This window comes from Pelecanus crispus, chromosome 7, assembly GCF_030463565.1.
Source record: "Pelecanus crispus isolate bPelCri1 chromosome 7, bPelCri1.pri, whole genome shotgun sequence".
NCBI lineage: Eukaryota > Metazoa > Chordata > Aves > Pelecaniformes > Pelecanidae > Pelecanus > Pelecanus crispus.
In genome coordinates, this window is record NC_134649.1 from 34,862,931 (window position 1) to 34,887,476 (window position 24,546).

The 24,546-nt window shown below is 42.1% G+C and overlaps 1 protein-coding gene across 1 annotated transcript in view; it reads left to right on the plus strand.

Annotated features, from left to right (window-relative positions):
• Positions 1 to 24,546, plus strand: part of FANCD2 (FA complementation group D2) — a 51,718-nt gene that overhangs the window by 6,385 nt on the left and 20,787 nt on the right. The window contains exons 7-26 of the mRNA XM_075714694.1: positions 1,834 to 1,912; positions 2,641 to 2,765; positions 4,710 to 4,797; positions 5,788 to 5,892; positions 7,081 to 7,181; positions 7,669 to 7,777; positions 8,526 to 8,561; positions 8,957 to 9,100; positions 10,219 to 10,353; positions 11,759 to 11,890; positions 13,931 to 14,038; positions 16,172 to 16,281; positions 17,065 to 17,125; positions 17,841 to 17,966; positions 19,301 to 19,374; positions 19,463 to 19,603; positions 20,388 to 20,488; positions 20,797 to 20,912; positions 22,296 to 22,404; positions 24,346 to 24,438. Coding sequence (XP_075570809.1) covers positions 1,834 to 1,912; positions 2,641 to 2,765; positions 4,710 to 4,797; positions 5,788 to 5,892; positions 7,081 to 7,181; positions 7,669 to 7,777; positions 8,526 to 8,561; positions 8,957 to 9,100; positions 10,219 to 10,353; positions 11,759 to 11,890; positions 13,931 to 14,038; positions 16,172 to 16,281; positions 17,065 to 17,125; positions 17,841 to 17,966; positions 19,301 to 19,374; positions 19,463 to 19,603; positions 20,388 to 20,488; positions 20,797 to 20,912; positions 22,296 to 22,404; positions 24,346 to 24,438 — 2,093 coding nt within the window. The remainder of the gene's footprint in view (positions 1 to 1,833; positions 1,913 to 2,640; positions 2,766 to 4,709; positions 4,798 to 5,787; positions 5,893 to 7,080; positions 7,182 to 7,668; positions 7,778 to 8,525; positions 8,562 to 8,956; positions 9,101 to 10,218; positions 10,354 to 11,758; positions 11,891 to 13,930; positions 14,039 to 16,171; positions 16,282 to 17,064; positions 17,126 to 17,840; positions 17,967 to 19,300; positions 19,375 to 19,462; positions 19,604 to 20,387; positions 20,489 to 20,796; positions 20,913 to 22,295; positions 22,405 to 24,345; positions 24,439 to 24,546) is intronic.

A 24,546-nucleotide genomic window follows, 5' to 3' on the forward strand; every position in this document is an offset into this window, starting at 1 on the left:
TTGTCTCAGACTAAAATCTTGTTAGAGGAGGGTTTAACACAATCACAAGGACTGAATTGTTCTCGCCCAAGAATTCTAAAGGATCTTGGATGTAAAATTGAGAAGCTGTTAATTGTGCTGTGAACCCTTTAGTTAAGTCTTAAAAATGGATGTTGTTACACTTGACTCCTATCAAACTGTAAGAAGAGTAAAGTTTTTTTCTATGTATTAATGACCAGTTAAAAAGTGGGGGGAAGAAAGAAGTGGTCCATTTTGCAGTAGAAGGAAGATGGTCCCATAGACGTCTTAGTTGTTTAGCATGTTCGTAAATGAAAAAGGAAATGAAAAGTGAGGTAACAACTTGTGGTAACAATTTCCAGGATAATCTAATCTAAAACTAATTGTGAAGAACAATAGAGTTTTTTTCAGTGGACTTCCTACTGTTTTTTGTTTTGTTTAATTATGGGACAAGAAACAACATTCATTACAGCTAGTCTGTAACAACACCTGTACTGACCAGCCAATTTCTCCCAAATCTGACGTGAAAGACATAAGTTTAATGCCAGTTGATGCCTGGACAGAGGACACTCGATTTATTGACTTACTGTAGGAGAGGGAGATCTTGGTTTATCTGTGCAATCTGGCAACAGCCAATTTATTAGTACATATATGTTCACAGACCAGTGTGACCAGAAGTTACAGAAGAGGGAGGGCATCTTAGAGAGTACAGCTACATAAACCTTGTTTTGTTAAAAAATCAGACTAAAAATAATCCTGATTATATAAATACAGTGGCAAACTCAGTGTTTTCATTGAGGAAAGGTATCTTGTCTGGGTGCTTCTTTTTGTTATTTTTAGTGTCAGTACCATGCTTAGCAGTAGTCAAAGCAGCAAACAGAATATTAGGGAAGAAATTTGGAACAAAATGGAAAACATCATGTCACTGTAAATGCATGGCACAAGTACATTTTGAATGTTGCATGCACTTCTGGTCAGGCTGTCACAAAAATAGTAGAACAGTTTCCACATAAGTAGGGAAAACTATTCTAAATAAAACTGAATTCTGCCTTCAAAGGAGATGACTGGCAGAGAGATGATAGATGTCTGTAAAAGCAACAAAAATTTAGAAAAGGTAATTGAGGAAGGTTTAACCACTGTTTCTAACTATGCAAGGCAGCAAACAAAAAAAGCAGAAGTACTTTTTGAGATTATGCATAATTACCCTGTTGAATTCAGTACTGCAGAATGTAAAGGTCAGAAATTGCACACAGTTGTGGTGTTTTTTCTTTTTTATAAGGCTTAGGGAAATTAATGGAGGATAAACGTACTGCTGGATAGCAGACATGATGGACTGCGTACCAGCTTCTGCCTTGGAGATTTGCCAACATGCTTATTGTTGGAGGCTGAGTGGAAACTCTGTGAAAAGATTGCTCTGTGAATGCCCTGTTACCCAAAACTTACCCCAAAGCATCTAGTACTACAGTTGGGGATGGGGATGATGGGCTCAAAGGAGACTTACCCTAAGCTAGCGTAGCCACACTGACGGTAGCACGGGAGATCTGAAGTAAAGTAACATTGCATGCTTTGGTTTTTGTGCCATAACTTAGGATGTTGTTGGTGGTAGTGTACTGAAACAGGCTGGCAGTATCCCTGCTTTGTGTGTATAGCAAGTAGGAACTAGGGTTCTTCCTAGATGGTGCTAAAATCTGTAGGGGTGTTAATGATATTTTTGTAATATGATTTTGATAGTTGGTTAATTGAATTGCATCTCATGGTCTTGCTGACCAGCAGCAAAGCTTTTGAGTCTGTCTGTAGGTCTGACTAACCTGTGTTTCACTTTTTCTGCTGTTCTAGCGTGGGCACCTTTGGAACAAATTTCCCCCGGCTCATTGTCAATCAATTTAAATGGCTTGACAAGCTTCTTGACAGCCAGGTGGGTACTGATGGTGCAATCACATGTATGGGGTTTTTTCAGTCAACTTTGGAATGCCTCTCAGGTGGGGTGAGATAAATTTTTGTGCTAATGAGAACTGATGTTGTTTTCATATTCACATGTGAAGGAGAGATTTAATTCTTTCTGTTTTATTATGATTGCCTCCAGTGACTTTTGAACATCCCCTTTTATTATTTTTCTTCTTCACTTGCTCTGTCTCCTTTTTCATAAATCTGTATCTGTATGTATGTATCGACATGGGTGGCCCCATTTTAAAGCTGTTGCTGGCAGGAAGTTACAGTCCCCTCTTGTTTAATTTTAACAGGAGATATTGGATGCTTGCAAGCATCTGGGGATGAATTCTCTGTTCCTGCTTTGGTGGTTCTTTTCTTTCTTTTGCTAAGTCTGTCAGTCTCTGTGGGTTACTTTGTAGTGGAGGGCTGTTACTAGACAGACCCAGAATTAACTGAATCAAGAAGTCATACTAAACACTGAGAAGCTTGCTGTTGGGTTTCCCAGTTCCCTTTGCTCACCAAGATAGTTATATTCTACCTGTAAAATACCCTTGTTCCATAAAAGTTTATGCTATGATTCATGACTTCAGCAGGACAATGAGTTGGAGGACGGTTGGCATGAATTCAGACAAATTACTTCCTGAGTGACCTTGCATGGATAATATTGTTGCCATGCTAATGAACTGCTTGCACAAGTGTTCCTCTTGTCTGCAGGATCTTGTCAAGAAGTTAATGCAGATGGTTACCGTCTCTCCTGTACCAATCCAGCATGATATTATCACCAGTTTACCTGAGATCCTGGAGGATTCCCAGCAAAGTGAGGTTGCCAGAGAGCTCAGGTACAGATAATTCTGGTTGGTTTGTTTGTTTTCCTTATTTTTTCCCCCCTCCTTATTTTTTTTCCTTTTTTTCCTCCTTTTTTTCCTTTTTTTTTTTTTTTTTTTCCCCTCCTTGCGCTTAACAGAAAAAGACTTGGTGTTAATGCAGGTTGCACCAGGACTGACTAAAGTAGTAGGACAACAGTCCATTTCTGATAGCAGTAACATTCAGGGACAGCTAACACTGGCTTAGAACATTTCATTTGTGCTGCTATGCTCTTAAGGAGAGGTCTAAATGCTCCAAAAGTGCTTTTATCTAAAAAATTATTAAATGCTTGACTACCTGGATACAGCACAGGTAGAATCCAGTTACGTACTTATTACTTTTGCTGGATCAGTCTGTGATCAGTCACTTGGATATTACTATAGACAGCTTTTGATTTGTCTTGGGTTCTGCTACAGTAAAGGTCAACATTGGTTTTTTTAATAAAAAAACCCCACAACACAATAAATGTGTGTATGAAGCAGAACTTTCTGGCTATTTTATATACGTTTCTCAAGCATATTTACTGACCCAAAGAACAGGGGGACCTAATGCCAATAGCTATCCTCCCAGAGAGCACTACCTTAAGCTAGCCCTTACATCTGTCTTTTTTTTAATAGTGTATTCATTTTACACAATATTTTTTTTGGTAGTCTTAGCCTATGCTTAATTATACACATCAGTGTTTCTAATTCTTATCATTACATAGATCACTTACATTTATGCTGGTGTTAACTATCTTTTCAAACCTATGGTCATTATTTCAGCCTAAACCTGCAAGCAATGCAACCTGTTCCTTGTACCCTCTCTAAAGTAACTGTAGCTTTGTGTTTCCATTCTCGGCTTACTCTCTCAGCTTCTAGATAAAAAAGCTCCACACAATTAAATTTTTTATGCTAATCAAACTCCTCAGACTTCTGTTTTCTCTGCTTGTATTTTTTCAAAGCTGAGAGTCTAAACGGTATCAGCAAGGCATATTTATTTCCATATTCTTAATAGCCTCTACCCATTTCTGATGTGGAAAAGTAGTCATTGCTTGTTGTAATGAATTAGGGAGCGTAAACAGAATTACCAGGAAGCTGAAAATGACGTGTTTTTCAACTAACACAATTCAAGTAGAACTTCTTGCTAGAGAAACTTTATAAAAAACTTAGATGGCAGCCAAGAATGATCAGATGAATTTCGGGAAAGGAAAGTCCATGCGGCTGTTAAACACAGCTGCAGTCCCTTGGTCGAGAAGGTGCCAAACCACAGCTTGCTGGAAGCCAGACCAGTTTATGTAGGAAACATTTGTAAATACTTGTCCAATTCTTAGTCTGTTCCCTATTGACCAGTGCTGGGAAAAGGATGCTGGATTAAACGGATTATCTGGTTGGGCCCATCATGCCTTTCATTACATGTTTGTGATTCTTACAGCAAATATTGTGACTAGGGAGGAGGTCACACATGAGACAGATTCAATCCCTGGCTTTGGTGTCAATCTCAGTTACGCTTTACTGATGGCATGTCCATGGGACAGAAATGTGGCTAGAAGGTATCAGGCCCAAGTGATGTGTGTGGTTAAATCACATACCAGCAATCTCACTTATTTTTTCTATTTACAGCGAGCCCAGGACCTTCCAATTTTCAAGTTCTTGCTTGAGGCTTGTACCAGGTCTTTGTCCATGCTCCCTGTTTTTACAAGATTTGAAAAAGGCAGATTCTTCATATCTGCTTCTAATCAGCAACCATAGAATCACAATTCAGCATGTTCAGAGAGGAGTGATAATTTAGGGAACAAGTTTTCCATAACACCAGTGGCATATTTTTTTGTCAGAGATTTTTTTGCAGTGACCACAAAAGCTACTGGAATCATACAATTTACTAAAGATCTATTCATAGTTCTATTAAGAGGATCATTTGTTTTCTTTTTCTTATATCAGCTGCTTACTAAAACAGGGCAGACGACTAACAGTTCCAATCCTGGATGCCCTTTCTCGTCTGGATCTCGATGCAGGACTTCTGGCTGAGGTGAGAGCTTTTACTGAGCAGTTGAGCAGAACCCAGTCCCTGCTTAGCCGCACGAGAGCTAGAGCTGTTTGGTCATGCAAAGTATTTTGCTAAACCTGACTCATACAGGCCTTCAAAAGTCCCGAGGTCACTGAAATTGGAAGGGAGTCAGAGAAGCTAAAACTGTTTTTAGAAACATGCATGAGGGGTTCAGTGAGGAGCAGAGAGAAGTTTTCTGGCTGTTACAGTATGCATTCAGAAATTTCACACACAGCTGTTTTAGCAAATGCCAAAGCACTTTGTCCTGCTGTAGTAAATTTTTACTGCCCATCTTAAATCTGCTTATTGTCACTGTTTCTTTTTTTGAGGTACAGTGACCAGACTGGGCTGCTCTATTCCAAGTAGAGGCAGAGTGGTGATTAAATGATTCTGTGATCATAGTTTTTCTCTGCAGAATGCTGATAAAGAAGAAGAGATGATGTGCCCTGTGTTTTCTGGATGTGCTGGATTGTTGCACTTCTTGCAGTTAGGCTTCTTATGAATAGAATAAAATTGGTTCATTTGAGTGCATTAAATACTATTTTACTTAGTCCCCAAAGGCTAGTGCTGCATAGCAGGCTACACCTCTTCCATACTTTTCTTTTTTGAAAGGCAGTTAAAAAATGATGGAGCCTAGCTCTTCTCGGCAGCGCCAAGTGAAATGATATGGGGCAATGGCCACAAATTACAGCCTAGGAGGTTCAGGTTGAACATTTGGAAAAATGAGTTGGGGTCTGCAGCACTGACATAAATTATCAAAGAGGTGGCAGGGGTTGGGGGGGGTTTCCTCCATCCTTGGATATCTTCAAGACTCAGTTAGCAAAGCCAATGCCGGTCTGATCTAGTACTGACAATGTTCCTGCTTTGAGCAGAAGGCTGGACTATAAGCCTTCAGAGATTCCTTCCCACTAACCTAACTATGTTTCTGCGAACCGCAGGCTTACAGCTGATCCAGCATTGCTTTCTCCTCAGGTGCGGGAGTCTGCCATGACCATTGTGCCTTCTGTAAAACTGGAAGATTTGCCTGTAGTGGTAAAATTCATCCTCCATAATGTGAAGTCAGCAGATGCAGTGGAGGTACAGTATTTTCTCTATACTGAAGACCAATTAGTTGTCTAATCCAGTGTGTTTTAATAGAGAGCAGTTACTTCACATACAGAGGTGTATGCTTTAATGTTTTCAAGTAAAATTTTTAATATTGCCAAGGATCAAAGCACATGTAGAAACTGTATCTGTCATTTGACATGGATTTGGTTCTGCTTTCAGTCATGAGAATTGAAACCTCCTCCTTTCCGCTGGCTATTGAAGATTTTTCTCATTTGTTCTTAGAGGTTTTTTTTTTGGTGTGAAACATCTTAAAGAACTGAAAGCAGTCAAATTGTCTTGAGTTAAACTCTTAGACTGAAAAACTGTGGTTAGTGGCAACTTTAAGCCTTTGAATTTTATCTAAGAATTTTGCATTGTACAGACCTAAGAGTTTTAAATTCCAGAAGTATCCAACAAACCTGGGACTGCAACCTGGTAATTCTCTTCTTGTATTCCACACCGAGTTTTTTAAAACTATTTTAAATCATGTTTCTAAAACATCCCTACAAGTGTGGTTCTCCTGTTGGAGCACTGTTTTCATTCTAAGATGTAAGCTTCATCAGTTTTTCAAGTTGCTTTATCTAAGGAAACATACTCAGAATATTTTTAAAATGAACCAGATGTGTTTTGTCAAGCCAGCCTTGCTGAGCTATTGAACATGCTTTTTTTCATCCTTGGAGAAAACCTCAGCTTAAGCCAGATGTGGATTGTGATCTGCCCAAATCTTTCAGGGATACCACTGTGAAAACAGCATGTGTATAACATGCAGCCCAGTCTGTGCTGATCCACTACAATTTGAAAGCAGTTAAATTGGTAAATTCATGTGCCACAGAATTCCTGTGGCTGTCATATATCTTGCTCTACTGCTAAACAGGATAAAACTAGTTAACAGCAACATAGAGCAGCTGTAGGTGAGAATTTCATGGTGTAACTCTTAAGAAATCCTCTTCTGCTTTCTGCATGCACGTGCGTGACAGTGAATAGCAAAGTGTGGCTGGTTCACTTTCTAAGTATAAAAAAAAAAAGGTTGAGCATGGTTAAATGCTTATAAATCTTTACAAATACATGAGTTTTTGATCTGTAATTTTAAGGTTATTCTGTGAGATTCTGTTTTCTTTTCCTCAGCCTTTTCTTTCCTCATATGTCACAGTGATTTGTGCCGGGATTTGTGTTTTACAGGTGATTTCTGATCTTCGTAAGAGCTTGGATCTGTCATCATGTGTTCTGCCCCTGCAGATCCTAGGTTCCCAGAAGAAGCTTAAAAGCCAAGTCCAGGCCAGGTACTTGAGGTGATTTACATGATTCTCCAAGGATAAGACAGGACAAGAGAACTGTGGTTCTTCTTTATCTGTTCTCTCTGGCACACATGGTTACATACATGAACCTAATTTATCCCCAGTAAAGGTGCTGACATCTTTATTCCTCCCTGGTTGGTGCTGATATAACACATTTGTCAATCATTGTGGAGCCGGCTTCTCCTGCCATGCACATAGTTCCTTTTGAGCCATCTGCATCCATGTCTGCATGGGGGTATGCAAGTCCATTTATAATAATGTTGCTGCTAGTTCATCTATTTTAAGTTCCCTCTAGTATGTCTTTGATTCTGCAACCTCTGCTTCCACCCTTTTCTGAAACTCCCTATCCTTGCCAGAGCATTCTCTCTAGGGAATGGCTGCTTTAAGTAACTGCTGTGACTGCTAGGCTGCCTTGTTCCTTTTACTTCAGTATTTACAATGACTAAGTCTCCTCCTTTTTGATCATTTACAGTTCTTCAATGAGCCAAGTAACCACCAGCCAAAATTGTGTGAAGCTACTTTTTGATGTGATCAAGTTAGCTGTGAGATTTCAGAAAGATGTCTCTGAAGCTTGGATTAAGGTAAGATGCTTCAGTCCTTGTCTCCTTATTTAATTGGACTCCTAGGTTGAGCCTGAGCCTTTCTTGTAATCAAACGTGATATCAAAAGACAAATGCTAGCCCTTCATTTTGCTGATGCAGATTTCATTCTGTGTTCCAAAGTAGCAGTGCTCTTCCAGGAGTCTGCTTTCTTCCTCAGTTACCGACTTCACAGTGCTCGCAAGATGGCTGCTGGGCTCCATTGTACAGACCCCAAATCTTGAAATGCAGGGTAAACCTGGTTCTGCATGTTTATGAGAGAATTTTGGAAAAAGTAATCTCAGTTTTTTTTCTGTTTGCAAGAGACCAAAAATGTATACCCGTATGTTGAGACTGAGCTGCATGAAGCCTTAAGATGCTTGAAAATGTCCAGCAAGAAATCAGTATTGGCTGTTATTGGGCTAAATTTTATTTTAAATTGCATTTTGGTGTAAACCATGAGACTGTTTCTTGTTCTCAGCCTTTCATTGCTCAGTACCTTAGTTCATTTTTCAAGCCTGATGTTATTTGAGAACATCCTCGTTCAAGCTGAATTTTTGTGCTGGTTTTTGAGTGCCTTCTGGATTCTGTGCTGTTGGCAAGATCCAGTTTGCTGGCTTTGATAGCTGTCCTGTTGTAGGAGAGAAGTCTGTGAGAAATATTTCTTTCGGTGTCTGCCTTGTTTTGATTTGGTTTTGGAATATAGTATCGTACTCTAGCATAACAGCTTTCTTGCTTTTTTTGCTCCTAGGCTATTGAGAACAGCACATCTGTATCTGACCATAAGGTAATACTTCTGACTCTGCACTTGTCTCTAGGAATGTCCTCTTCTACTGGTGTTTTCAAGGGCTTTCTTCATGGCTGTAGACGAAGATATTTTTCTGGTTGGAGCAGAAACTGACAGTGATGTTGCATGGGTGGTTCTTTTGGTATTTGACTTGTTCCTAATATAACAGTTATCCATTTTCTTTGTAACTTAGTTCATCTCTTCTAAATGTCAAGGGACAGTGTTATTCTGCTTTAATTCTGTCCTGTTGGACTGATGAGGTTTTTCTGCAGTTGTGGCTGTTGGGGCTTTTTGAGCTCTTGATTTTCTTCTCAGTTTTCATTTCAAAGTGTGTAGTTGTCTGGACTGTTTAATATCTTTTCAGCATAATGATTGGTGGTTATTTTGTCAAAAAGGTTCTGGATCTGATAGTTTTGCTGCTAATCCATTCTACAAACACCAAGAACAGAAAGCAAACTGAGAAAGTATTGAGGAGCAAAATTCGACTGGGCTGCATGCCAGAACAGCTGATGCAGAATGCCTTCCAAAATCATTCAATGGTCAGTGCTGATTCTGCTTTGGGACTCCCTCTTCTCTTTTATCTCTCAAAGATCTTGCCAGATGATGATTTAACCCTGTGCTGCATTATTTATACTATTCCTGTTATGTGCACTTCTGGTTTTTAGTTTTTGGTCCCAGATCAATCTTCTGAGGCACATGTCCTCTGCTGTAACTGTCAAGTGGTTTTTTTAGAGAGGAGCTTTCCTCAGAATTGGGTGGGCTTTTTGTTTTGGTGCAAAACTTCTCAGCCTAAGAGATGCGATCTAGCCCAACATCTCTACTGTGTGTTCCAGACATGTTGTTGTCTCCCACAGTATTTTTAGAAGTTCATATGTTTACATTCACCATTTTTCAAGTGTAATGGCTTCTAGATCTAAGTATGTGTATATATATAGGGCATATGTCTGTAATGTAATGTAAATTACCATTTACTATGAGAAAACTGAAAAGATCAATGAAAAATGACACAGTGCTGTTGGAGGTAGAGGGCAGATGAGAAACACAGAGTTATGAATTAAAAATTAATTAATTGAACTATAATAGTGCCTTAAGTAGGCACGTTTTATTCTGAATATAAGTGGGTTTAATTCATTTTTAGTTTAACTCCCTTCCAGAATAAGTTAAGATAAAGTAAATTAAGCCACTTTACATTTGAATAAGAGCTTGTTGTTCAAAGGAGCTCTGTGTGATTAAGCTAACTTTAAAAGTTAACTTAGATTTTTCCAAGTATCTTGATGTAGTGGAGTCCTTCTGTTAAAGTAAGGCCAGGAGTGTGTCTGTCCTGGGGCTTTTATTTAGTGGTACATTGCTATAATGTGACTTCCCTGGTGTCACCCATAAGGGATGTGCTGCTGTGAGCTCTGCAGCTTTGCAGGCTGGCTTCTTAACCAATCTGTAAATCCTTTGTGTGGAGAAGGTTGGAGAAACCCATTCTGGTGTGCCTTATCTACTCTTTTTGCCTGTGTATGTGAGAGAGGACAGTCAGAGAAGGCAGGAAAGCACCTATTAAACGAGGCAAAGCGTTCGGGATGAGCTGTAGCATGTCCTTTATTTAAGGAGCTAAGTGTGTTTAAGATGAGCAGCAATAATCTCCTCTTTCATGATGTCTGTATTTCAGGTTATCAAAGACTTCTTCCCTTCAATCCTAGCACTTGCTCAGACGTTTCTGCACTCTGCACACCCAGCCATAGTCTCCTTTGGCAGCTGCATGTACAAACAAGCTTTTGCAGCCTTTGACTCTTACTGCCAGCAGGTATAATGTGATGGATGGCATCTGTTTTAGTTGTGTTTGCACATTGTTCTAGAATGTATGTCATGCTCCTTTAGGGGGAGAGGATTTGAGGCAGTTTGAAGCCTTTGGAGGGAGGTCTATGAGGTAGAGTAGGTCAAGCAGAAGATGAGGAACAGTCACAGCAAGACTCTGGTAGCAAGTGACTCAAGCACAGAGACTTCTGGGAGGAGCAGGGAGCAAACAGGCAGGCCTCAGAAGTGACAGAATGAAAAATACTTCTGGAGCAGAGGGGACTATGCTGGGTTTGCTGCAATTCAGAAAGCAAACAAGTTGACAGATCTAGTCAGGAAGTCAGGACTGGCCCCCAGGGTCACAGAGAAGATTAGTTCATAAACCCATGTTCCTGTTCTGTCTTACCTAGTCACTTTGAGCATCATCTATTTTAAAAAGCCATTGTTATAGTTTGTATTGAAACTTTTCCCTTTCCTTGGATAACTTACTGTGATGAAAAAGTTTACAGATTTCCCTCAGAGCTCTGACCAACTTGGGCTCCTTCTGCATACTCTGAAATAATCAGACTAGACTTTCAGCTCAGAGTATGAGTTCCTACAGACATGCTGACATCAGAAAATTTGGGGATTGAAGACAGCTCCACACAAGCTTTTGAATGTATTTGCACTTTTTGGGCACAGTATGTTTATTATTAAGACTGTTTCCAGCTTTGTATCTGTATTACTTGTTACAGCAAACTTAACAAGTAGACAAACAAAAAAGCAACTGGGAAAAACCTGAGATGTGAAGGCATACAGTGTCATCTGCAACAAGCTAATGAGTCTAGCAATATTTTGACATGTTAATAATTTCAAAAGAGGATGGCTGTATTAGCAATTAGTGACGTAGAAAAGACCCAGAGCCACAGACAGTGGATGGGAGTGGAGAGAGATCCCTGTCCAGAAGTCAACTGAAGTAAGGCCATGAAAAGATTTTTGAAACAAAAATGTAAATTTTGAACTGCTGGTGATAAAGATTATTAAGACACTGGAACTGCTGAAGTTAGAGGCAATGTATTCCTGGGTATGATGCAGGGTTCTGTGCGCCGAAGAAAATGGGGTAGATTTTTATCATCATATGTGACGGTAGCAAAGAGCAGAACCTGCAACAGTGTTAGCAAGCAGGCAGGAAAAGTTTGGTGAAGAGCTGTTTTATGGAAACTTGGGATCTTTTAGAACTGAATAAAATTCAGGCCCAAGGGGAAAGAATATCGTGGATATCAGGAATTAAGAGCAACTGAGAAGGGACATAGAATATGGTTGAGTTTCAGGATAATTGTACTTGTACTTGATCAATATATTCTACAGGAGCAGAACAGGGCAGACAATTTTCTGCTGACATTTCACTGTGGTTTCTCTGGGGGCTTTTTCCTTAGGAGGTTGTGACTGCTTTGGTGACTCACGTGTGCAGTGGAAATGAGACAGAACTGGACATTTCTCTGGATGTACTCACTGATTTGGTGATGCTGCACACATCCCTTCTGATGCGCTATGCCACCTTTGTGAAGGTATGAATATTTCTGGGGGCATACTACATTTCAGGACCCTTACAACACTTTGCCCCAGATCCAGAATAGGTCACTACTTTTCAGAAATAGAGATAATGGAACAACTCGTACCTGTAAAGATGTCTTGAGAAATGCAGTGGTCAGAAGTGAAAGGTATCTGCTATGAAGAAGTGAGCTGTAAGATGTGACTGTATGTTTTTTTGATAGGGGAAATTGAGATAGACAAAGAAAAAAAGTTACCCTTCCCTGTAACTGGAGAATGTTTAAATTGCAGGTGTGGAATGACGCCTATGATGGAAGGAAAATGCTGTCTTTATTAACGTCAGTTATTTCAAATACTTCACAAAAAACCTGCCCCCTGTGTGGACTGCCTGTTCTACCACATTGAAAGACTGATAGTACTTTAGCCAGTATTTGAATCCTAAAACAAAACTCCTGGCAGGGATGGGAAAAGACTTATGTCCTAAAATTTAAAAGAAGAAAGCACTCAATGGGGAGAAAAAAAATGGTTTCTTAACTCCTAAGAGTGACAAGTAGGGTCAGGCCTGCCCAGTTGCCTGTTTCCAAAAGTAGTAAAAGTGGAGACTGAGGAAAGAGCAAACCAGCAAGGCAAGCATATAGCAATGCTTTTCTTGAACACTCCCCCATCTGTGGTGATTTGTAGCTAAAGGACATCCTGTATTTAAGAGCCTTCGAAGAGTATGGGTATGTGTATTCCTCCCACCCCTCTGACTTTTTCGATGCCCACTTGGTGTCAGTGGATTCTGTCGTTTAAGTACATACTGTGGGAAAGCTATATACTTTTTGCTGTTTAGCTGGTTGATTCTTAAAATTGAATTACTTCTTTAAAATATGCTAAAAAGGCATTAAGGTCTGCCGTAAGAATTTGCAATCTGTCACACATTTGATGGTTTTAACAGGCAGAAATGGGACTCGCTTCCCTCCTGGCAGACAAAGGATGTGATAAGGACTCAGGGTTGAAAGTAGCTCTTGAAAGAGACAACCTAAAACTCCTGCTCATAATTGAATGTGTTTTCAGGAGTGTGATGGGGAGTACTTGCCCACAGCAGTCTGCTGAGACCTGTTGACCTTCCTCCTGACATTGTTTGCATGTTCTTGTGCTGGCAGATCATTTACAGATCATGGTTTCTATGGGACGACCTTTCATACATTACCAAGGCTTGTATGTGAAACACATTAATTGATGCTCTGTCCAGACCTCAAGGTCTGGCAGTGTACCATGTTTGGCATACATCTCAGAGGTGGTTGAGACACTAGCCAGTTACCTGTAAAAAGATCTGTAGAGCTGCAGATGCCTGGCATATTTGACACTGAGCTGGAGCCTCTCCAGCACAGACAGAACATGCAGATCTTAGCACAGATCATCTTCCCAAACAGTTATGTTTTAATCTTAAACCTGAGTGAATTTTCTTGATGCAAAAGTGCTTATCTAATCCTGTCAAACTCGACACCTTGTTTCAAATCCTGCTTGAGGTTGGCCAGTAGTAGGAGAAAAATAATGGGAGCAAAATGCCATGTCAGTGGTAGGAAAGCTAGAGTGGCTCTGGGAAACAGCTAGACTGTTTTTCACTGAAGCACAGGAACAAGAAATATCCTGAGAATATGAGCCAGCAAAGACAATTCCACCCCTAAATTGTTAACAACTTGACTGTTACAGGGCTCGTAATGGAAATATTAGCAAAAAAACCATAATGTTCATTTTGTCAAATACTTTGAAAGCTGTGACCAAACTTGTGATAGAAGATAAATAGCTGTCACTAATGGGATTGGAGCACTCCCAAAATGCTTATGGCAGACAGATTGTTCTTCCCATTCACCCTCTGATAAAATGAACTGCAATAATTGAGGCCAGAGCAATAGTTCTGGTTTTATGTTTGTTTAATATGATGTAGCTTTTTCCTGCCTGTACAAAAAATATAAAGTTAACTGGCTTCCCTGTGGTTGACAATCAGCGTATTATTTGGAATATGAAAGGGATTCTTGATATATCTGAGTTAGTTTGTGGCTTCTCCCTTACAGACCATTTTAGACTCTACACAGAAACTGAATCCATGCCAGATCCGGAAGCTTTTCTACATTCTCAGCACACTAGCATTCAGCCAGAGGCAAGAAGGAAGCTATATTCAGGTAAGCAGAGACACAACAGAAAGGAGTTCAGGCTGTACCTTGGTCCTTTTTGCTAGGTTAACTTCCAGAGGTTTTGTTGTGCAAATAGTGGCCTCATCTATGAACAGTGATTGATGTCAGGATGTCCTTCAGCTTAAAATTCTCTCTTCCCCAACTGACTGCAAGCCAGCTTGTGGCTCCAGACTTTCCTACCCTGTAGAGCAAGGACTAATCACAGTGACTGCATACCTCACATCTTTCCTGGAAAAGTCCTCTTCTCTTGTACATCTAAGAAAGGTAGAGTTGATAGAAATGTTGGTGGAAGGGGACTGATGGCAGTCTCTAATCTAACCTCCTAATCAAAGCAGGGCTGTCACCAACATGATATCAGGTTGGCTGTGGCTTTGTCTAGCTAAGCCTTGAAGACTTGCAGAAGTGTAAATTCAGCAGCCTCTTAATCAAGCTTCACTTCTCCATTATTTGGAAGCATTCAGAAAGCGTAGTTCAGCTTCTTCCACGAGATGTTCATCTCGATTCAGCTGCTTAATGTTTGTACAACAGAGACAACAAAGACACTCATGTTAGAACTCAGCTACACAGCACAGAGGACTCTGCTGTGAAGTGGTAGACTTCACATCTTTTGTGCCTCTAGTTTAAACATGAGAAGCTATCAAGCCTGGTCTGTCTAAATTCATATTCATTTTACACAGGATACCTTGTATGACTCGGATGCAGCATAATAGTGGTGGTATCAGATACCTTTGTCTGCATTTCTGGCTGCTTAAGAATGGCAGTGATCAGATAAAGAAATACCTCAAAGACATTTATTCCACAATGGAGATGTCTTGGTTTAAAATCTTCCCATTTGTAAAGCTCAGCTCCTAGAAATTAGGACTATCTGTCTTTCTTTGAGTCCCTGCATAGTTTCTAGTTGTGGGTATGTTTGCACATGCTAGCTTGAGACTATGAAGGAAAACTGCTCTTCCTCTCTTCCTGATTGGTCTGTGGCATGTAAAACAGCATGACTGTAGCCATTTCTTCCCACTCACCCTGTTAAGATGGAGCTCTTCACTGCCAAAATTTCCAGTCGTATGGTAGGTTTAGATCCTTTCTGAACTACTTTCCTCAGGAATTTCCAACCCCCACCTCCAAGTCTTTCTTTCTTGTGAAAATTGCCTTGGCAACACACAAGGTGACTTTGCAGCCCAGAAGGACTAGCTGTCAGGACTATGTTCTGCCTGTCACCCTCATAAATTGCAAAAAGAAAGGGAGGAGTGTAAGCTCTAGAATTTATTCTGAGCTGAGAGTTTGCGACTGTGGGGGTCCAAGATTGGCAGTTGACTCTGTCCTCAGTGATACCAAAGACTCCAGGGGTAGATCACCAAAGCAATCAGTATCCTGGGAAACAAATTCCTCTCTGCCTTCTCTTAACTGTACTTCTAAAACTGATGCCTCTTGGACACGAGAACCTCTGCAGGTAGATTAGGTGTTTGTCCTTGCACTGCACAGGTCATTCCAGAGGCATCTTGCCTAGTGAAGGTCAAGAAAAGATGGCATAACCATTACTGTCCTTTTCTCTGCTACCAGTTTGATCTTGTTGGCACTGGTAGTTTGCATAGCATAACTCAAGTCTTCGTCTCCTCTGTCTGAAAACCCCCTCTCTGGTCAGAGCTTGTGCTTTCACGCAGCTCTCAATCTCTGAGGATCCCTGTATGGGCCAACCTCCTCCTTCTCCTCCTTTGCAGGACCAGTAAGGAGAGTTAATAAGAATCGATGCAGCCAGGGCTGTTTTGATTCTCTGTTTTTCAGTGGCCTACGAGATCTTTGCTGTTTTTATGAAGCTGCTTCTGAGTTCTTACACATGCTCTGTTGCAGTCTGAGAATGCGAATAACAAGGATGCTGCTCTTCTGCAGTGATCACCACTTAAATTCAAAGCAAGTCACTTTTAATGCTGTTTGTGGCCTTACCTAGAGTTGTGACCAGTATTTTCATAATAAAGGAAATCGCAGAATGTGCATTCCTTTTGCAAAGCTGTAATCCCAATAAACCATCCCCCTGCAGCCTTTGGAGATGACAAGTGAAGATGCCAATAGAACTGTGAGTGATGCACACAAGTACCTCTTTGGTGACACAGTCTGTGTCTTTCTTTTTAGGATGATATGCACATGGTGATCAGGAAATGGCTCTCCAGCACAGTTCCCAACCACAAACAAATGGGGATTATTGGCGCTGTTACCATGATAGGCAGCGTGGCATTAAAAAGGTGAGAGAGAACGTAGCAAAAACGAATTTAACATGCTTTCAGTTCAGACCAAACTGGGAGTGGGACAAAGAAAGGGGGGCATTGCCTTCTTGCTCATGCACATCTTGGTCAAATCCAGGAACTTAAAACTCTTTTCTGCAGACTGTGCAGAAAAAAATTGCTTGGAAAAAACTTTGAACACTGTGGTAGACTGACTGCAGAGCAGCTTCTGACACTAAGGATGAATAACCTAGTGTGCTCCATATTTGAATACAGGGAAATCTAAAAGAGAAGCAAGAAGAAAGATTGTTACTGCTGTGCTGGGCATTGGCATGACAATTTCCAATGTCCTGTATAACCAATTTATGAACAGCATTCATAAACCAGGCAAACTCCTGATAAGAGCTGCAACAAAGATGAAAGCACCTGGAAAATAAGAAGTTGACCGGTGTTGCGAGGCATTATGTAGCTCACTGATTTTGCACTTCTTAATAAAATGCTTTTGCTGTTTATTACGTGAAGAGAAAAGCCAATCTTAGTTCCAGGCCCTGAGTCAGTGGACTTCATTACGGGGATGACTAAAGGGCTTTAGTTTTCAACAGGTTAAAAAAAGCATATCTTTGAAGAATACATTGAGTCTTGTCCTGAAGCAAACAGCAGCAGATCTTTTCCTAATAATGTTCCAAAGAACATCTTTCTCGTGCATCATTCTCCAATTTGGGGAGAGAGAACCTTGTGTGTGTGGTGGGTTTTGCCATCTCTTAAGTGTTGTGCAACAAAAGTGAGGTTATCAATTGCTTTCAGAAATGAAGGAGATGGTGGTTCATTGGAGAGACCAGAGCTGAACAGCGAGCGTGATGGGCAGGTGAGTACCAAGAATGAGGCAGTGTGGGAGAGAGGGAGGATATGGTCAGCAAGGAGATGTGACTGGAAACACAGTCCTAGGTGAAGTAGTATGCGTGTAGCTTTACTGGGTCTGGGATTCTTGTACATTGACTGAAGAGCAGAGAATCTATTAAAAATTGTTTTGGAGAAACAAAGATCTGTATTACGATAGCACCTGCTGGTCTTGCCTGTGGCTAGTCCAGGACAAGCAGTACCACAGCCATCTAGTGAAAGTCTTCTATCCAGACGTTATTTCAAACACAAAAGAAAGAAAGAGGACGGTCTACTTCAGTGAGCCAAAGGCAATCTTCACCTTCCTCTCAGCTGGGCAGCGGTGCCTTTCAGGGCATCTAGAGAAGGTACTTCTGCTGTACAGGGTTGGCCTAGCCTTGGCCTTTTCCCTTAATTCCTGTTGAAGAACCTTCTTCTAGGCTGGCACTCCATTTAAGGGTGGTCCTGGGCAGACTCTTTTGTGTTATTTCATGGTGGAGTGGGGCCAGAACTTTAAAAGACCCATGTTCCTTCTTAAAACTGGGTCTCTGCAAGACTAGTCACCATGGGCTGTTACCCTAGAGATGAAGCTTTGGGTATGCCTCCAAGTAAATTAGTGTAAAAGGGGGAGAGACTCAAGGTAAAAGCTTGAGTTGGATCCATTTACCTTACCCATTTGTGCAGACTGCTCTCTCTCCTTTCAGCTTTCTACCTTGCTGGACCTTGTAGGCTTCTGCTGTGAGCAAACACCAGAGGTCTTGGCTCTGTACTATGATGAACTCGCCAGTTTGATTGAGAAGCAGAAGGGGAATTTGGACCTGCAGCTCCTGGTAGGTTGCAGAGTAGTTTGAACTTAATCAGTTATGAATTCTTCAGAAACATGATCTTTTTCAGGCATTGGCAGGACAAAGTCAAACTGAGGATTTTACTCCGGTCTGAGAACTCTTTTCCCTAGGCATGCTTAAGGTTCCTGTAAGAGATTGATCAGATACAAAATCCTCTTTCAGCTCTCAGCTTTTTGTGATTATGGCAGGTTCCTCACTGTGCTTTAACAGCTTCCTTTATGTGAACTTTTACATGACAACAGGGAAGCCTTTTAATGGAAATGAAATGACATTTCAGAGCCTGCTTTTAAGATTCATAGATAAAAGTAGAATCTGAAAGAACTTTAAACGTAGTATTGAAATTGGGTTCTGGTCAGACTACTAAGGCTATCTGGTGCCTAAGGACTTGGAAGAGCCACAGTCATTTGTGGTAATAAGTAAATAAATGGTATTTATGGTAATAGGAAGAAGTTTGTGAAGGCCACCGGACAGCTCTTTCTTCTTGCTGGGGACTCTTTTTGCATGTGCGCTGTGCCTGCCGGGAGGGTAGCAAGCCATCTTGGGGCCCAGGAGAGCACTGAGGGCTGCTGTGGAATTGATCACTGTGGCACAAACGCTCTTTGCACCTGCTGGTTACAGAGGGGAGGAACTGTGTGTTAGAACGAGGGAAGGTGACCAGGGAGCTGTGAAATGCTGGCAGTCACTCTAAACGCTCTGTGCGTAGGGCTAAAAATGCCAGTCTCCTGAGGTCCAGCTGAGTGCTCCAATGAGGAAAAGCAAAGGAAGGAGGGTTTCTCCTTTTTCCTTGCAAGACTGAAATGTAAAAGCAAATTAAGGTTCTTCTCACAACTTTTGTGCAGACTTTTTTGGGTCTTTTCATGGTCTATTTGTCCAGCCTCTGTCACATCTATTCCTTCACTTCTCCCTAAATTGTTTCTAACAGTGTAAGCATGTGAAGTGTGTGGGACACATTGTGTGAAAAAACTTTGCCAGCACTTTATAGCCATTTCATTCTGACATTCGGCTCTTAGGGTAGAGAACTTCCCATGGCTGCTTTCCTCTTCCAGCCAGCTGCTCTGCCTCTCTGCAGCACTGTGGAACTTGTAGACAAGCCCATGTCCAAACAGCAGGGAAGAAACTGGTTGCGCATACTTAGCAATGTTTCCTGGCTTTGTCTCTAAAGGCAGGTCTTGGCTTTCCTTGCAGGCAGTGGGCTTCATTGCTGTGACTGTTCCAAGATACTATTGCTTGGCCTTATCTTCTGCATTTTCCGCTGCTGCTGTTGAAGCTTTCTTCACTAAGCCCCTTTGCTGAGCAGGTTTTTTTTCCTTTCTTTATAGGATGAGTTTGGGAAGAGTTTGGTGGAGGACTTTCCCAGTGACTTTGTGGTGGATCTCAACCCCACAGTGGATGGGTACGCTAATCACAGGCTAAGTATTTATAATGTTTCTGTCACTGAGAACTGAGTTTGTCAACAAGAGCTTGTCTGTCTTTCCTTGCAGGTCGTTCTTGTTCCCAGTGAAGTCCTTGTATAATCTGGATGAAGATGAAAGTCAGGGAGCAATTGCTATTAACCTCTTACCATTGGTGTCACAGAGCGAGCTTGGCAGGGTCACTGATGGTCCGAGTAGCCAAAGTAAAAGGTACTTTGACACTTACCTTTGCAGTCATCCCACGGTTAAAGGAATTGTTTTCATTTGGTGCACTACACTGCTATCAGCCCTGCCTGCCAAAGTGCCTGATAAGGAGCTGGTCAGAGAATTTACTGGTTTCCACTGTTCTTTTCCTTCTCTTGCTGTTAAGACATATTCAGATAGGTCTAGAGGCATAAGCTGGCAGGGAACTGGGTCTGTTCTGGCTCAGGCTGTTTAGGTGATCTTGGGTAAGTCATGCTGCATCTGCCTTGTTTCCCATCTGTCACATGAGAATAGTAGCTCTTTCTTCCAGTGTTATGGTGATATTGAATGCCATATTGAGATAGATAGGCAACTTTGAGGTGGCAAAATTAATATTTTGAGCAATGATTCTCAAATAGAGAGTCACCAAGGACTTGGTGTGTGTCAACAGTACATGATTCTTTCTCACCTTCAGTTGTACTTTGACAATGTAGACTTGTGCTGCAGAGCAAAACCACAAACATGCAGCCACAAGCAAAATTTGACTGAATAATGTGGGCTTTCTCTTTGGAGAATGCAACAGGAAGCAGGTAAGAAAGAAAAACACCCAATTAAACAGTAGGGCATCAAAGTTAAAAATAATAAAAGGCTTCTGTGTTGCTGGGACTTGCAAAAAGCAAAATAGAAGGCATAGGCAAAGTAGCATGGGGAGGACATAAGGCATAATGGAAAAGTGATGGGCATCCTGGAGGTATATAAAACATAGGACCCACTCCATTTCTGGGTTTCTTTCTTTTTTTTTTTTCACCAGGGTAGTGTCACCAATATGTCTGTCACCCTGTTTCCGATTGCTGAGGCTCTACACTGGAGAGCAAAACAGTGGAAGCCTGGAGGAGATTGATGCCTTATTAGGTATGGGAAATAGACCTTTTATAGAGTGACTCTGTCTGCCTTGTTCCTGTCCCAGATTTGCAAAGACTTCCTGCAGTTGTAGGAAGAATTGTGCAGTTTGTGAAGGAGGCTGAGATGCTCTGTTGCCCACAAAGTGGAAGGGAGGCAGAGGAGACTATTGCTTTGTCTGGGGATGGAGTCGCTGACAAGGCTTACTCCAAATAGCCACTGGAACTGATACAGGCTTTGCTAAGAGACTTTGTCCATGCGAAGACTGAAGGATGGGTAACAAACCCAGTCCAACATGTTCTTTGCCTGCTCTGTCCCAGGTTGCCCCCTGTACCTGACTGACCTGGAGGTTGAAGGGAAGCTGGACTCTCTGTCCAAGCAGGAACGGGAATTTCTGTGCTCACTCCTGTTCTATGCTCTCAACTGGTTTCGTGAGGTGAGTAGAGCCTTGTCTGCGGGTTCTGGAGTGTCACTGAGGAGTAGCACTTACAAACACTAACCTTAGGCTTCAGGGGTGCAAATTGTTGTTGAAGAAGAGTCTTGCCTCTTGGAAACCTTCTCCATCAAGGTCCTGGTGATCTCTCCATGTTTTTCTCTTCATTATCATTTATCCTTTATCCTGCTGCTAGCAGCAACTCTGCTGTCTTGGACAGAGGCTCTAAAGACTGCCTTGCTGATATGGGTTTTCCACCTGCTACTCACCTGCAGTCTGTACACTCTGGCACATTTTGGTGTATGAAAATTGGTTTTGCTGTTGCAGGGAGGGTGCTGTAAACCCCAAATATATGTCTAAACTCTGAGCTAATACATGTCTAAACTATGAAGGGGGCATCAGAAAGAAAAGGTCAGTCTCACCATGCTGGAGAGCAGAGTTGCCAGCTGGTCAAGGGCATTGATTGTTGCCTTCTGCTTGGCATGTGTGAGGCCCTGCCTGCAGTACTGTGTCCAGTTTGGGGCTCCTGTTGTCATTCTGGAGTGAGTCCAGTGGAGGCTACTAGGCTGATGAGGGGCTGGAGCACGTGACATATGAAGGGAGGCTGAGAGAGCAGAGGTTTTTCAGCCTGGAGAGGGGAAGCCAGAGGAGAGGGCATGTTGCAGTCTTTTACTATGGTCTTCTGTTACCTAACAGAAGGGTTGTGCTGCACTTCCAGAGAAGCTGTGTCTTTCTTGGAGACGCTCAGTGCTCTACTAGGAAAGGCTTTAAGCAACCTGTTTAGTTAATGCTGCTTTGAGCAGGGTGTTGGACTAGAGGCTTTCACAGGTCCCTTGCAAATTCAGTTGTGATTGTGTGCTTTGTTCTATACCTCTGTGAACTTACAGAAGGGTGAAATGCAGTGCCTTCAAATGATTAGGACCATGGATTTGCTAACATTGATGGTCGATGGGAATGTTCCTTGCTGGGGTTATTCTGATAACATGAGCTATGTCAGAGAAGGTGTAGATCCACATCCCCAGTCCTCCCTGTTCCTGCTCTTCTCCCAGGACTGCCTCTTTCCTGGCAGACCTGGGAAGTGCCAAGGAATCTCCAGAGCCACAAGCAGCACAGAAACCTGGCAAGGTGCCGTCTGCTAAATCCGCTTCTTCAGTTAACATTAGACCTGTAGGTGTTGCTTTATTGCCTTCTGTAGATTGCGCCAATTATGTCCATGTTCTCATGGGCTTCTGAAGAGCTTTGTTCATGCAGTCTGGATCTGGTCAAACGGGCCACTTGTGCTGTGTTGTGTGCTTATTCAGGACTTGAGGATGTTATTCAGAAAAGAAAAGTAGTAAAAGTGGGTACAAATCTCCCTAAGTCAGTGAGTTTGGTTTGTATCTCTAGGTTGTAAATGCCTTCTGCCAGCAACAGGACGCCGAGATGAAGGGGAAAGTTTTGACTCGATTACAGAACATCACAGAGCTGCAGACTGTGCTGGGAAAATGCTTGGCAGGTGAGTATCAAACATTTGTACGTTCTGGGCCTGCACCAGCTGTGAAGTGGAAAGGGATTGGCTTAAACATCAATGGAGGAAGTATATGGTAACACATACTGCATTTTTACAGTGGCCTAAATTTCATGCATGGACAGCTATTGTTTTCAATTTGTCTGAGCCCAAACTGCCCTTCTTAATCACCTCCTCAGTGACATGTCTTTGACTGTTCCCAGGCAGACTTGGCAGAAGCTGCCTGAGTATGGTGGATACTGTAGTAAACCAACCTCTATCCTAAAGAAACTGTGTTTCTCCAGTATTCAGGATGTAACAAGCTGTTAAGGAATGTTATAAGCATCTGATGCCTCCAGCTGCTCTAGCCCATGAATGCCTCCTGCCTGACCACTGGAGCCCAGTGTGGAGACCCTGGGGTCTCTGTCCCAGGCTGATGGACACACCTACATGGACTGCCACAGACAAGGTGCTACCTTCAACAGCACCTATATCTAGGACTTGCATAAAACATAAGTACAGACAGCCAAGTCCCCATCCTGCTCTTCAGCTGGTTAAGACTGAAGTTCACTAGTGAAGGCACACAAACAACACACTAGAGTCACAAGCACACGATCATTTGGAGATCCCACAAGTATTGGCACAGCCCCTCTGTCTGCCCAATAGCCTGCCCAAATCCCAGGCCCTCTAATCTGCTCCATGGATCCCCTACTCACAGGCTGTTCCCGCTTGCTGCTCGCTAGCAAACAGACATGCACACACACACTCATCTCACAGGCACATGCTCCAGACACAAAGTCTGTGTGACCTGTAGAGATGCTCCCAAGAACTATAGCACCTTTAACTACTGACACTGAGACCCTCGCTCGCTCCAGTTGCTGGCACCTCAGGCCCAGGGTGGTCCAACTCTAGTCGCTGACCCAGTGTTTACTTGCAGGTCTCACCAGTAGCTGACATGTAGTCCTTGTGGCACACGCGTGCACATGTGCACATGCACACACGCACAGGATAGCAAGATTACACTGAAATACGGTTAAGAAAGTACTTAATAAGAAGATAGGATAGACTGTGGTGATCAGGCACAGGATTTAGTCAGGCAAGTGTACTGATCAGACAGTTCTACTGACCAGCAGTGCTTTACTCATGGCATGTCCCTTTTACACTGTTTCCGTCCATTCCCCTCTCTGTTCCTCCCCACCCCACTTCCCCGCACATTCCTTCATTAATTTAAATAGTTCTACCCTCCTCCCTGCCATCAGACTATCCCAAATCCTCAATTTCCTCTTTTTCCTCCCATCTTATCAGTTACAAAGTCCAGGTGTCCATTCCCAAAGCCATGCCTGGCGTTTCTTAATGGCCCATCACTTACAAACTGGAGACTTTTGGTCTTTGGCATTGTCTCCATTATCCCTTGTCTACCAGGTTTGTGTCTGTCCTTGTTTATGGCTTCTTCCTTTACTTATTATCTCCTTTTACATTGAAAAGGTCTTTGATAAGATAAACTTAATGAAGAATACACTGTCACCTTCCACATACCCTTACACAAGCTATCCATTAAGAGCTGTGTCTGTAAACCAACAGTCCAACTTCATCCTAAATAAAGTGCAGCCTCAACACCTTTCTGCTGCTCCGAGCGCACCACAAGGCCAGCATGGAAAGGGCTCAGACATGCTAGAACTGCCCTTTAAGCTTCACCAACACGGACAGATGTCCAAGGACAGCTGAGCACTTGTTATGCTCCCTGGCTGGAGGAATGGGAAGAGCTGTAATTGCAGTGCAGTGCAGACATACGATAAGGCTAATTGGAGCTAAATGCACCTCAGCATAAGAGCAGAAGGATGTTCACCAGGATAGTGAAACATAATGGTACTTCCTCTAGATATGTATCTTGCCTGTATTTTGTCATTCAGGAGCTGAAATAACCCAATTTCTACATTTTGGCTCTTTCAGCAACCCCTGGCTATGTCCCACCACCAGCTACTTTTGATTCTGAAGCCCTGGAGGCCGTACCATCCATTAATGGTCCAGTGAGAAAAAGGAATGGTAAAGAAAGTTTAAAACATTTAAGCAAACAGATATGATGTGTGTTTGACTGGCGTATTGCACTGCAACCATTGCACTTGTGTGTACATAAAGCACAGAGTTCCTGAC